General features: G+C 33.1%; 1 protein-coding gene across 2 annotated transcripts in view; it reads right to left on the bottom strand.

The window, feature by feature from the left end:
* Positions 1-81: 81 nt before the first annotated feature.
* LOC145305253 (carboxypeptidase D-like) overlaps positions 82-14,801 on the bottom strand; it is a 17,163-nt gene continuing 2,443 nt past the window's right edge. For both annotated transcript variants that reach the window (XM_080146851.1, XM_080146852.1), the window contains exons 2-18: positions 14,172-14,268; positions 13,938-14,014; positions 12,842-12,891; positions 11,992-12,037; positions 11,245-11,324; positions 10,035-10,083; positions 8,058-8,182; positions 7,133-7,250; positions 6,493-6,562; positions 5,675-5,742; positions 4,371-4,416; positions 3,630-3,694; positions 3,220-3,287; positions 2,673-2,805; positions 2,419-2,469; positions 1,885-1,941; positions 82-1,154 (exon numbers count right to left, since the gene is read on the bottom strand). In XM_080146851.1, the coding sequence (XP_080002977.1) occupies positions 1,032-1,154; positions 1,885-1,941; positions 2,419-2,469; positions 2,673-2,805; positions 3,220-3,287; positions 3,630-3,694; positions 4,371-4,416; positions 5,675-5,742; positions 6,493-6,562; positions 7,133-7,250; positions 8,058-8,182; positions 10,035-10,083; positions 11,245-11,324; positions 11,992-12,037; positions 12,842-12,891; positions 13,938-14,014; positions 14,172-14,268 (1,323 nt within the window). In that variant the 3' untranslated portion in view covers positions 82-1,031. The remainder of the gene's footprint in view (positions 1,155-1,884; positions 1,942-2,418; positions 2,470-2,672; positions 2,806-3,219; positions 3,288-3,629; positions 3,695-4,370; positions 4,417-5,674; positions 5,743-6,492; positions 6,563-7,132; positions 7,251-8,057; positions 8,183-10,034; positions 10,084-11,244; positions 11,325-11,991; positions 12,038-12,841; positions 12,892-13,937; positions 14,015-14,171; positions 14,269-14,801) is intronic.

Raw genomic sequence — 14,801 nt, 5'->3', positions numbered from 1 at the left:
TGCGTGTTTTACTTTATTAGAAAACATAATCTGATTTCAGATGTAATTAATAATATATACATTCTAAATAAATGCCAAAAAAAATTTTAATGATATTTATTTGAAAAATCATATCTAAACTATCACAGAATATCTGCTTTTTAACAAATTAATTTTCAAAATTTATAACAGTCAAATATCTAAATTCTTTAAAGGTAACATAAAATCGTTGTTAAAATTCATGAAAAAATATAAAGAAAAACAGACTTAAAATAATACTAATAGCAGCCTCATTTAATCAAAATTTTAACTGTTGATAATAAATTTTTTTTTGTGCATTATTCATCAGAAAAAGTATCTAAAAATTACTTTTTAAGCATATAGAAATATATGAAGACACAGGACAAATTTATCCACTCGTAGCGCAGCCTCAGCAAATAATAATAAACTGTAATATATCACAAAAGCAGAAAATTTACAATACATTAAGTAAATGTAATGTTAAATGAGAAAATCCTTTGATAATAGGAACATAAAGATTTCTAATTTTGATGTATTTGTATGTCTGTGCTATTGCTAAGAGCTTTTGTTGTAGAGTTTAACTGGCGCAACCATCAAGTTGCAGCTTAGAAGTACATATATACACTAATCATAAGTAGCTGTACTATTTTAGATGGCGTTTTACATCAAAGTAACTTGTTGAGCTTAGAAATCGCTTAGTGGAGCAAAGTTGTTTTCGTGAAAAAATCCTCCAAAATCACATAAAAAATCTACAAAAATTAAATAAAATCTTATGTTAATAACCTCCTATGATTTTGTTTAATTTTTGTAGATTTTTACTGTAATTTTGGTGGATTTTTCACGAAAACTATTTTGCCCCACTAAGCGATTAGTGGGGCAATTTTTTTAAAGAATCCACCTCAGGATAAAGTAGGAAACCTCCCTTCCCCCTTATTTTTAATTTATTTTAAAAATATCAAGAACAAGGGGTCAGTTTTTAACAGTCACTTTGAGGGAAAGCACCTTCTTTATAGTTTTTTTTGCAGATTAAATTAATTATTGAAGATTGGGAAGTGCCAGTTGAAGTAAACAGGTTGTCTGGCGGGCACAGCTACCTGCGCCTTCTTGGATCTGGCAATGGGGGACTGCTTACACCAGGTTGGCAGTTGCCATATCTGAGAAAAAGAAGAAATAGATCAAGTGCAGTTCACAGTGAAAAATTGCTGGTAACGAATGCTTCCTGGTTCCTGGGATTATTACAAGCTTCCTAGATCTAGCATTACCAGAAATATTTATTGAGTCTCCAATGTTAAAAAATTCTGGAAACCAGGAATTATTCATTACTAGCAATATTACACCATGAAGTGCACTTAACCCAAAATTAAGGGGTAGAAATACAATAATTTAAACCGTACCGAAAACGTTTTGTGGAGGTTAGAGATAATAATATTAATAGATATACATATACATATTGACATCTGAAGAGTGCAAACATGCACGAAACAATTTGCAATGTCTCAATAAATATGTAAATTCATATTTTGTTTGTGAGTTAACCTATTATATATATAGATATATATATTTATCTTTTTACCTAGCGAGACATTATAGGTGTAATTTGTTTATCATCATTAAGAGAGGGGTAGGTTTCCGGTAAAATCCGTAAAGGTTATGTGTTATAAGTAAAAAACAGTAGTAGAACGATAAAAATTTATGTTAACTTTTAAAAATATTTTTTTGTCTATAGTTCTTTTCAATAAGAAATACACATATTTAGTGAATTTTATCGTTCTACTACTATTTTTAAGCCTTAAAACAAACACCTTTACGGATTCTACCAGAAACCTACCCCCCTCTTTATGATACATTGTTAATGTCTTATCCCTTTATATCCCTAATATTTACCTGGAACTGCAGGCAAAATCCAGGAATAATTTCTACCTTCAAACCATCAGCCTCAACCTATGTATATAATAATATGCAGGAATTAAGGAAGGGGACAATGGGTTGCTTATTACACTAGTCCCCAAAGTTTTATAATAACGTTATCTTATTCAGTGGCTTAACAACTTTGGTGACTTTTATTGAATTTCAATTGGTTGGTTCATTAAGTTTCAAGTGTCCAAACGTTTCAACCATTAATTGCAAACTATAGAATGGGTAATTTTGTGTATCATCACTTAAGATACACATCAGTTTATCGGTAATTGTCTTATCCCTTTAGATTTCTGAATAATAAGGCAAAATCTGTAAAAAAAAGTTTTATTATTTCATTATATCTAAAAGCATGAAAAAAGGGTTAGGTGAAATGTCTCTGAATTTATGAAAATGGTTTTTTTAAAGAGTAAGAAAGTAATTCATTGTGATGGTTGGGTGGTGGTATATTAAGGTCCCAACCATGCAAGCCATCTTCAGTCTCCAACTAATAAATTTACAAACCTTTCCATTTTCACTTTCAGCTTCTTCAATATTGTCAATATTTTCTCCATCCTACAAATATAAATAGTTTCATTTCTAATAAAAATATGTCTGTCTATCTGTCTGTCTATCAGTCCGTCTGTCTGTATATATGTACTTCTGTCTGTCTATCTGCCTGTCTGTCTGACTTTCTTTCTATCTATCTATCTTTTTATCTTATGTTTGTATATCAACCCTGTACATTAAAACATCTACCTGTATGTATATTAAATTACCTTAGTAAGCTGTAGGTCAACTCTAGGGCCAGGTCCGTCTACAATCTCAATATCAGTCCACTCGCTCTCACGTCCGTTGCCGACAGCCTTGATCTTGTAGCTGCCAGGCATCAACAGCTTCCAGTATTCTCCGCTGTAATAAATACGTTTTATTCTTGTTATATTTGTTCTATTTTGACTTCAACGTTACGGCCATATATTGCATTGTACGGGCGAGACTGATGTCTCTGACACTTAAACGTCAGGTCCAACAACAAAGAATAACTAAAGGGAGCCAAATCTATCCTTTTATGTCCAAACACTCGGGGTATTATGTTAAGTAACACCCAAGAGACAACCAACTCTTTTATTTCACGACCTGTCTGGAAGTCCTAACTGTGCATGGCAATGACTTGCACCTATTTAAGGCAAAGGAATCGCCCTACTATTACTAGAAATGTAGAGCATCTGAAATAGAAGCAGCTTTAAAAGTCTTTAGTTACGACGCAGTTTAAACAGAAATTCGAACTCATCATCCCCTGAAGACTATCTGATGCGCTATATTTACCTCTTAGTTGCTTTAACAATCTTTCCATTTTTCTCAACAATAACCTTAGCATTAGCAACTGGGTCACCCTAGGACAAAATTATTTCTTATTTTTTATGCAGCGAAACTACTTAACAAGTCTGTCTTCTTTGACTGCTGTTTTGTCGGTAGTTTGTTAAGTTAATGCCTTGTTACAGGTTTTTTTAACACTGTTCTTTATTTCTTTTTCTGTTATTTGTTTTCAAAATATTTTCTTGAGTTTTCATAATATTTTGGAAATTGTAGTATTACAAATCTGTAGTTAAGGGAAGTTTCTTCATAGCCGTAGGTCTGTTTGATAAGTATGCTATGTAGAGTTTTTGTTTCATACAAATTTGCTTGATGTGGAAAATCAATTTTGCTATACTTGATACTTTATAAAAAAAACTTACATTCGAGTCTTTTACAATTCCATGGACAGCCCTGTGCACGTATTCCAAATAGGACAACATAGGTTCTAAACAAAGAGATGCATAGTTTTTTTCGCGCAAGAAAGAGGGTAAAAGTAGTGTAGTAGATTTGAATATAATATATTTTTATTTTTTTTACCAATTCTTTTAAAAATGGGTACTTTGGTACAAGAACCCCTTCCACCCATACATTAAGCATTAATAAATACCCCCCCCCCCCCCACTTATTCATAACATATTTTGAAAAGATAGGATATTGTTCTGTGTCCAACAGACACTTTAAGGGAAAGCACCTTTTTTATCTTGCAAAATAAAGAACCCAGTAATAGTGTCTAACTGTTTATCTTTGTGACGTAACAAAAATCGAAGGATGAGAGGGGAGGTGGGAAAGGAAACCCCTAAAAAAGAGATAGATTTTTGTTACGTCACAAAGATAAAAAGTTATACACTATTACTAGGTTCAAAATAAAGAATTTTGTTATTTATTTAAAGGGTCTACTAGTAGTAAATGAAAAGCAATTCTTACATGATCCTAAAAATCTGTTGCTTGAGAATTTTAATGGATACAATCTATAATACAAAGTAGAACGATGTCTGTCTGTCTTTCTGTTTGTTTGTCTGTTTGTTTGTTTGTAGGAAAGGCTCTCGCTAACTAGAGGCTAGGGGCGAAGCCGCTAGTAAAAATATATAGCCATAAATAAGGCTACATCTACAAGTATATACCTAGGTTTTTCTTCCATTCTCCTTGCAATCTGTTTTCTTCTGGTTTCTAAAAAATATAAAATATCAAGTGAGAGTAGGTACATTGAACTATTTTTTAACAAAGTTATCCTATTTATTAGTTCAAAAAACATATATAAATCATTTTGATTGGTTGGTTCCATACTAGTAGTGTCCAAACTTTTTAATTTTGCTGAGCATCATTTGATTTTTATCGTCTGTTGCCTTATTCCGATCAAGTACTGAGATCGGTTTTTAATAAATGCCGCGTTTTTTCGACAATTTTTTAGACATTGATTGATTGAACGAAAACGATGGGAGAGTATACAACATAAGAATTCAAAATTTTAAAATTATTATTATAGCCATTTGTATAATGTCTAATACAACTTAAATCCATTTTCGCTGCATATTTATTAATGCATCTTTTTAGATCTGCATATTAGACATTATACAAATGGCCAAAATAATAATTTTAAAATTTTGAATCCTTAAGTTGTATACTCTATTTTAAACCTTATTTCATCTTGAAGATCAATGCCCCGTAGGATTTTAACAGAGTATACAAATCAAGAAATCAAAACTTTAAAGTTATCATTTTAGCCATTTGTATAATATCTAATAATATAAATATGCAGCGAAAATGGATTTAATTTGTATTAGACATTATACAAATGGCTATAATAATAATTTTAAAATTTTGAATTCTTATGTTGTATACTCTCCCATCGTCTTCGTTCAATCAATCAATGTCTAAAAACTTGTCGATAAAACGCGGCATTTATTAAAAACCGATCTCTGGAAAATATTACATGTCCAAATAAAAAAAAACACGAAACCTATCCAAACTTGTATCTTATTTTTTCTTCACAAATAAAATATTATTTAAACCTTGATATTTATTTCTTTATTATAAAAGATATATTTTATAGAAAGCTTCGTAGTATTTTTTTTTAGTTTGTAATGTATTTGCGTTTTTGGTAAAAAGTCAAATTTTTCACATATGTTAAAATTTAAATTGTGACATATATAAATCTAATATATCTATAAAAGAAAAAAATATTATTTTAAGTTAGGTTAGGAATGATAGGTTATATTGGGTAGTGGGTACCCCGCAGGGTTAAAGCCCCCGTCAGGCGTAAGACACAACTATCCCCTTCATTTTAATTTATTTCATAATAAGGGGAAGAGAAATTTAGTTATTAATGGGCGTTTTGTGGGAAAGCACCTAAAATAAAAGTCACATCCTATAATTAACTTGATGTTATAAGTTTGAAATGAAGCAAAATTAAAATGATGATGATTACCTTGACACAAGAAAGTTCTAGAGTGATCTCCATACAGTTTGAAAACAGGTAGTTAAAATCTTGCATACCTAAATAATCAAAATAAAATGAGAGGTCAGGTTGTTAAAGCATAGACGTCCAAGGGGGAGGAGGTAAAAGGTTTTTTACCCCTCTCAAATTTGAATCCCCTTATTTTACCCTACCATAAAAAAGCTTTGACGTTCTTGCTAGCTACCAATGCTTCTGGGCTTTTTAAAGTTTAAAAGTTGATCAAAAGTCCCCCCCCCCCCCACTAACATAGCTCCTAAATGCCATAGAGAGGAGCTCCACGAACATAATTAACAATAACAAAAAATGTATTACCAACAAATACATAACAAAAAGAATTTGCATTGTTTGTTTTTATACCTGAATACTAATTTGAAAGAATGTCAGACAGACGGACGTATGAATAATATAATCAAATTATGGAGCAGCTGCGCTACATAAAATTCGTACCTCCGTTGACAGCATACCACTCTACTTAAAATTCATACCTCCGTTGACAGCATACCACTCTACTTAAATTCATACCTCTGTTGACAGCATACCACTCTACTTGAAATTCATACCTCCGTTGACAGCATACCACGCTACATAAAATTCATACCTCCGTTGACAGCATACCACTCTACTTAAAATTCATACCTCCGTTGACAGCATACAACTCTACTTAAAATTCATACCTCCGTTGACAGCATACCACTCTGCTTAAAATTCATACCTCCGTTGACAGCATACTACTCTACTTAAAATTCATACCTCCGTTGACAGCATACCACGCTACACAAAATTCGTACCTCCGTTGACAGCATACCACTCTACGCCGTTTGTTACTCCATCCCTAAAAGTTCCACAAGAGGCTTGACCCTAAAATAGAAATATTTATTGGTTAGTCATCACTTATGCTGGATCTTTAAATCATTTTAGTGGTGAGCCAGATCGGGGTGCGCCGAATTTCAGCCAATCAAAGCGCGGCATTTCATAAAATGCTGTGCTCTCATTGGTGGAAAGTTGGCTCACCCCGATCTGGCTCACCACTAAAATGATTTAAAGATCCAGCTTAGTTTTTTTAAGGGGAGGATGTATTAACTTGAAATAGGTTCTCTTCAAACACTGAACATAGACATACTTACATTTCATACTGATTATGCCTCGTGGTCCTAGTAATCCATTTTTCAAAAAAAAATTGGAGAAAATAATGACACAAAAAACTTAATACCATAATTTTTAAAAAGGACATATTAACTTTATGATACTGAGTTGCTACGCTTTGTAAATTGTACTTAAATGAAACAGGAATCATCATGTCAAGTTTGAAATTGATACGACAATTCTAACATGGCTAAATTAAAAATAAGAGCTTTCAGTTACGAACGAACGTACGGACCTACCCTAATTAAAGGAAGTCTTGGTCTTTAACAAGAACAATGATATTACCAAGTGCATGTCTGTATGCTTAGCAGCGTACAGCTTGGCCATGTCCTCAAACACGTCATTGTCGGGGGTCCTGTCGTTTACACCGTTTGATAGGAAATATTCGGACTTCTCTGAGGCCCTGAATACATTGAGGATTAAAGTAGTAAGGTTTTTGGTCAGTTAAGATCTCGTTAACCCCTGAACGAATTGAGGAAAGTTTTACTTTGGTCCCAGGATGGTTTTGGCCGTTTAAATTTTTAAATCAGTCTTGGGGTAATTTTAACCTATTTCACCGTCCAACCATTCCACCTTCAAATACACAGCTTCTAGATGCGAGGGGTTCAGCCGCAAATAAATGCACTGCGAACCAATAAAATGAAATGTAGATGCTTCTTTTGGTTACAAGTTTTTTTTTTTTTTTTTTTATTAATCAGCACCAATGAGCCATAAGATCTCAAAAACAGCATTTAGGGGCGAACCAAAAAGATATGCAAATATAAAAGAAAATCAATGGGAAAACGGTTATTTTTGCACTTTTCTTCACTTAAGTTTTATGAAAAGAAGTCTTTCGATATAAATAGACGTACATACCACATTGAAACAACAAAAATGTTTAAAATCGTAAAAAAGGCTAAAATACACGAAAAATCGCACAGGTAGACAAAATAATAAGCAAAATTTTTAGACATTTTTATCCTATTAAATAGAGCTACTAATAGTTTTACGGATAGACAGACTTACATCGTGAATTAAAGAGTAGCTTCGCTACATAAGATGGACAATTAATTTTAAATCTATATGGACGTCCAAGCTTTTTATTTTGAGGGGAGTAAAAGGTTTGAAAAGGATAATCTATTTTTTTAAACTAAGGGGATAAATGAGGGGTTTTTGAGGGGGGTAAACATCCCTTACACCCACCCTGGGACGTCAATGTACATCTTCTTACTTGACACGAGTATCATCCCAGGGGTAGTTGGCTACAACGGCCCCGTCGTGGAAGTTGATGGAGAGGACGAATGGGTTGTCCAGGATCATGTGAATGGCAGCGTTCGTCTCGGGTTCTCTACCCTCCTAAATTAATAAGTTATAGTGTAGCCCTAAAGCCAGGTTTTAGGCTATTTATGGCTGATCTAAAAAGTTTGTTTTTGGCCAAGATGCAATAACAGAATAGATATAGAAAACGTGGATATATATTGACAGGGAAAAATTTGTCGTCAATTGAGGTCGCTAAGTTCTCCCATCTAGAGGAAGGGATGGACGCGTTGCTGGGTATCATTATTTCAGCCAGCTGCGAGTATTACTATAATAGAGTACATGAAAATCTGGTGCAACATCCAAAAAATAACATATCGATTAATATAAGGGAAACCGCCAATTTTTCAACAATAAATTAAAGAAACAAATAAAAAAAGAGCTATTAACCTTAAACAAATGATAAACTGAGGCTTTTTAGTACAAAAAAATCTTGGGATTAAAATGTACAAAAATATGGAGCTTTAGAGCAAATGTTTATATAATCACTTAACTGATTGGGTTACCCATTGAAGAAAAAGGATAGTTTTAGGCTGTTTATTATTTATTCTTTATATATTTTTATATCATCCCAAATATTTAGATCCCCTTAATTTTACTCCCCTCAAATAAAAACTTGGACGTCCTTGAATGCAGAGCCTCTTAATGTCATTTCACTAACCAAAAATAAGGCTTGTGAAGAAGCATTGCTCCTATAAATAAACACTATTGCACAATTTGTCATGTTTGGTTTTGCACTGGATCTATTATTACTTGGATCTTGCACCAGATTTTTTTGTTCTTTATTAAAGTAATCTGGTAATATTCTCTTCGAAATATTTTTTTTCAATTTTGAAAATTTTTATGAAAACAGTAAAAGTGTCTAACTATGACGTCAGAAAAAAATAACAATTAACCAATGAGAGGCCGCTATATATTTTACCACAGTGAATACTGGCTTCTTATTGGTTAATTGTTAATTTTTTCTGACGTCATAGTTCGACACTTTTACTGTTTTCAGCTCGGCTCCCTAGCCTAAAACCTAACCTGACCTTAAATAGTTGTTCTGTCGGGAGGGGAAGGGGGGGGGGGATTTTAAAAATTGAAAAAAATATTTCTAAGAGGATAACGACACCAATCTCTGTAGCGGGCTAAAATAAGGATCTTCCACCTTTTTTCCAATTCCCTTCCCATAAAAGGCTCGACCAATAAATGCTAGGGGAAGTTGCAAGCTGTATTGGCGACAATTTTTTCCCTTGTCATAATATCCTTGTATATTCTACATCCATTGGTTTTGCTTTACTGATTTTATCTTTACAAATGTCATGGAAAGTAAAATTATAAAATGTTGAAGTTCATTGGCATAAATCAAAATAATGTTATGTACTATCAAAACAAGGATAACCCGTGACAAGTAGCGCATCCGCTTTTCGTCGTAATAGGAGTAATAGGTTAGAGTCCCAGCGTAAACTGCCTTATGACTAAAGACTAAAGAAAATTTAAAAATGGTTCCTGCTGCTACTATACGAGATGCACGACATCAATAAGCATGGTAGGGGGAATGTCTTGGTCATTTCTATGCCTAGTTAGAAGAACAGACAAAAGTCGTACTATTAAAGAGTTGGATTTTAGTGTTACTTAACGCAATACCCCGGGTGTTTGGACAGAAAAGGAGAGATTGAATCCTCTTAGTTTTCTTTGGTTGTTGGACCTGGCTTTAAGATGTTATGTATATCAGCCCAAGGTGTGATAAATTCGAATCACATCATAATTAAAGAGGTGAAAAGTTGCTCACAGTTCATACTGCTGCTTTATCAGATGTGCGACATGAAATAACATGGGCATGTGAGAATGCCTTAGGCACAAAACAGATGCATCACGTAAATTTAAGATTTCCAGTGAAAAAGGTTACCTTTAATTTTTCAACGTCTAATCCAATCTCTTTCCATGTAGGGAAGTTTCTAAAAAAGAATGTTTTCATTTTTTATCTTTTATTTGATTATTAATACTCGGCGATTTTGAAGTGGTAATGTGGTAATACGGCAGCAGACGGACGGGTAGTTTACAGAGTTGCTACGCAGTGGCTTATCAAGTCAAGCCTTCTGCACTAATCCTATTATATCACCATTCACCTCATGACCGCAGATGACCCCGTCGCGCAGCGGTCAGATTGGACTGGCTAAATAGGGGAGGGGCACGGACACTTAGCAACCCCGCGCCCCTCAGGCAACTATACAACCGGGAGATGGTGCCTTCCCTTTTACTAGAGCTTACCCCACAGATGTCTACCGCCGCGGGCTACGCCCTTGTCTCCCACACCCCCCTTCAAACCTAACTTATTGTTATAATCTATTTTGTATATATATAGTAACCACCCATTGTAAATGTATTCAGTTAAATATAATTTCTGTATGAGTAAATCCTGCTAGTTTGTTTTGGTAGAATACTTCAAGGCTAGGGGCTCGTTGGATTCGAACTCGCAACCAGTGAGCTGAAACGCTTCGGCTTACCACAGTAAGACTATGGGCGATAAATTGATGTACATCATAAATTACTAAAACAAAATTACCCTTTTAATAAATTAAACTTATTGAATTGTTTTAACACTTTAGATAAAGTACCCAAAGTTTTTAAGGAAACGTATGAGAGAGCATGAATATAAAAGTTTGGGAACTAGTGTAATTTACTGTACAATGTCCATGGCAATTATATTATACAGAATAATAATTTTTCGCCCTAATTTCAGTCCAGTAAAAATTCATTTTTAAATAATTCATAATTATTTTTTTTTAAGCGAAGCTTTTCTATAATTAGGATCGGTCCGTAAGTCTGTCCGTCCGTCTGGCACGGATAGCTTTTGAAGATGATTCCTAGGACAACAAAGTACAATGTTATAAGCGAAGCATCTCTATATTCAACTCCATAAAACGTAAGTATGTCCTTAAACATTATCTTGCATTTTTCTACAAATTTACTAACAATTTTGATTCGACATTTATATATTAATGTTCTGATTTTTCAGTTCTGACACACTGCAAATGTTAAAATTCATTTGTCCTACCGTTTCAGAGCTTCTCTTTTATGGATGTTGTCATCCTTGTTTTAAATGTGAACCAACTTGCCTGTTAAGATCTTTATTATGGCCATTTTCTCTCTTTACTTCTTCAAAACCATCAGGGTTCAGAGAGGGGACCAGATGAATCTATAAATAAATACTTTGGAAATTATTTTTAATAAATATTTTACAGCTTTAGGCGTCTTAGTTTTTTTTTTACTGTATGTTCGGTTTTATTTGGTACAAGTCAGCCTAGCAGGTATGGGTCCCGCAGGGTTAGGGTTACCTGTAAGGGTTAGTTATAATGGAATAGTACTCCCCCAATTATTTAAATTACAAAAGAGGGGTTTCGGGTTCTTTGCCCGGTAGGCCCGTTAAAATCATTATTACTTTGTCGTTCAGAACTAGCGGCTACCATCATAAGCAAAAAATGGCTTATTCCAAGACTTAAATCAAACAATCAGATATCAAAAAAATATTCCGACACCTATATGAAGCTTTCATAACATGGAAACCCAATATATTTAGGTACATAATAGTTATTTCTTTCATCGTATTATAAACGGCTTTCCGCGGATATAGAATGTACAATTATAAGATTAAAACCAGTTTTTTAGCCCCGTGGTGCCGAAGGCACGGGCTAAAAAAACTGGTTTTAATCTTAGGATTGTACATTTTTATATTCGTAGAAAGCTGGATATAATACGATGCTAGACATAGTTTTTTCGTATGGATGAGAACCGGTTCCTATCCACCGGATTCGAATGAATACGAGAAAAAAAACTTTACTACTTTAAATAATAGTATTACAAACCTCTGTTGTATCAATCAGTTTTGTTACTCTTTCATCCTTCTGGTAACTAGATAATAAGAATTATAGCTTTTAATAATTCATCAACTAGCAAATTAGAACAATATTTGTCCGTCCATCTGTCTCAAAGAAGCTTGGGCTATTTTTACGGGTCGTACAAAGTTAATTTTCCTAGATGATGGGATACCTCCTCAACCCAGTAACAGATTAAAAATGAGGATACTCAAGGGGCTTTTTCAGCTATACACTTTTAGAATGCTTATAAGTATGTGTTCAAAGCCATTTGAGATTTTGATCTTATTATCATGTACAAAATAGTCCTTGTTTTATATTCAATGACTTTTCATATTCAATTGTTGCCTGTAATTTTATCAATGTCATAGTAATAAAATAATTGTAAAAGTTGATATTTTATTATTTTAAAATAGTATTTTTCTCATCGTATTACAGACAGCTTTCCGCGGATTTAGATTGAAAAATTATAAGATTAAAACCAGTATTGTTATTCCCAAGGGGCCGAAAGCCCTGTCTTAAAAACGGGTAAGAATTTTATGATTTTTTTTCTAATATTTGTGCAAATTGTCTGTAATACGATGCCATATATGACTTTTTAGTACAGCTAAGAGAACTGAGGTGAATTCTTAAAAAAAACTTTTCCCTCACTAAAATCAGTTTGCACCACCAAAATTTTAGTGAGGCCGAATTATCCCCTCCAAATTTTTAGCGAGCCTCACTGATTTTAGTGGGCCAAACTGATTTTAGTGAGGCAACTTTTTAAAAATAATTCACCTCCGCTTTTAATCCAGCGGTTTCGAAGCCATGCATTATCTTAAAATGTTAAAAATTTACTTACTTTTCTACTAAATAAGAAGCTAAGGCAATCAGCATTTCTCTACCGACAGACTAAAAAAATTATAATATTTTACATTTTTTAAGCTTCCAGTATACAATTCACTTGGTTCGTTGGTCTGTCCAAAAAGTCAATAAAATTTTGATCATTATTTCAATAATATTTTTTTGTTGTAAAAAAGACTAAATGATAATAAATATACATTAAAATCTTTCAAAATTGATAAATTAGGAAGTTACAGCCGTTTTAAATTAATGTAATCACTAAACAGAAAGATTTTAAAGAGTAGCTTCACTTATTAAAAACATTTTCAGACGGTTTTCAGAGGCCTTTGGATTAACATGTAGTGGGTATAGAGTTACTATACTTTTTAAAACCGTACCTTATGAACCTAGTAATAGTGTCTAACTTTTTATCTTTGTGACGTAACAAAAATCGAAGGATGAGAATGGAGGTGGGAAAGGAAGAGAAAGCCCAATCTGTCCCGATTTTGTATCACTTTTGAAAAGTGCGATTCCTGTGACGTCATATAAAAAGGGAAGGGGGGAAGAAAAAATCTCTTCCCTTTTCTCCCATCTCTTTTGAAGAGATTTTCTTCCCCCCTTCCCTTTTTCTTTCCCGAAACGTATATGACGTAACTGGAATCGCACTTTTAAAAGTGATACAAAATCGGGACAGATTGGGCTTTCTCGGAAAGGAAACCCCTAAAAAAGAGATGGATTTTTGTTATGTCACAAAGATAAAAAGTTAGACACTATTACTAGGTTCGTACCTAATTGATGTGTATTATGTTAGACACTTGACCTAGATGTTTGTATACGCAAAAGACATACATTCACTAATTATAGATTAGCTACGTTACTTTACAAAACCGTACCTCATCCCCATACACGTTGGCAATATATTTGACAACAGGCCTCATTAGCAAACTACGTAAATCCATACATTCATAAGTTGTAGAGTAGCTCCTCTACTTAAAAACCGTACCTCATCCCCATACATGTTGGCAATATATTTGACAAGAGGCCTTAAAGACAAACGACGTAAGGACATAAATTCACTAATTATAGAGTAGCTACGTTACTTTACAAAACCGTACCTCATCCCCATGCATGTTGGCAATATATTTGACCATAGGCCTTAATGTGGGTCGTTTCTTCAGAGCATCAAACCCACCTAAAGAAAGCAATGTTTAGAATTCATACGCATTTTTAAATAATTTTGATTGACGGGTTTCTTGCTACAGTATTCATATTTTCATCCAATAATTTTCATCATATTCATCTGATATTGGAAATTAATTAGATGAAAAAAAATCTGCATAGATTTTTACCTGAAATTTTTATAGCACTGATCTGCCTGTCTGCAACTGTTCTTCCAATTTTGTATTTCTTCACAAATGATTGGGAGTCTAATTGATTTAACACGTTCTAAAATAGATAGATAGATAGATAGATAGATATATAGATATATAGATAGATAGATATATAGATATATAGATAGATAGATAGATAGATAGATAGATAGATAGATAGATAGATAGATAGATAGATAGATAGATAGATAGATAGATAGATAGATAGATAGATAGATAGATAGATAGATAGATAGATAGATAGATAGATAGATAGATAGATAGATAGATAGATAGATAGATAGATAGATAGATAGATAGATAGATAGATAGATAGATAGATAGATAGATAGATAGATAGATAGATAGATAGATAGATAGATAGATAGATAGATAGATAGATAGATAGATAGATAGATAGATAGATAGATAGATAGATAGATAGATAGATAGATAGATAGATAGATAGATAGATAGATAGATAGATAGATAGATAGATAGATAGATAGATAGATAGATAGATACATAGATACATAGATAGATAGATAGATAGATAGATAGATAGATAGATAGATAGATAGATAGATATATAGATAGATAGACATATAG

The sequence above is a fragment of the Acartia tonsa genome, chromosome 14 (genome assembly GCF_053477335.1).
Source record: "Acartia tonsa isolate MP-2025a chromosome 14, ASM5347733v1, whole genome shotgun sequence".
Taxonomy (NCBI): domain Eukaryota; kingdom Metazoa; phylum Arthropoda; class Copepoda; order Calanoida; family Acartiidae; genus Acartia; species Acartia tonsa.
This window is presented reverse-complemented; position numbering and strand designations above follow the sequence as displayed.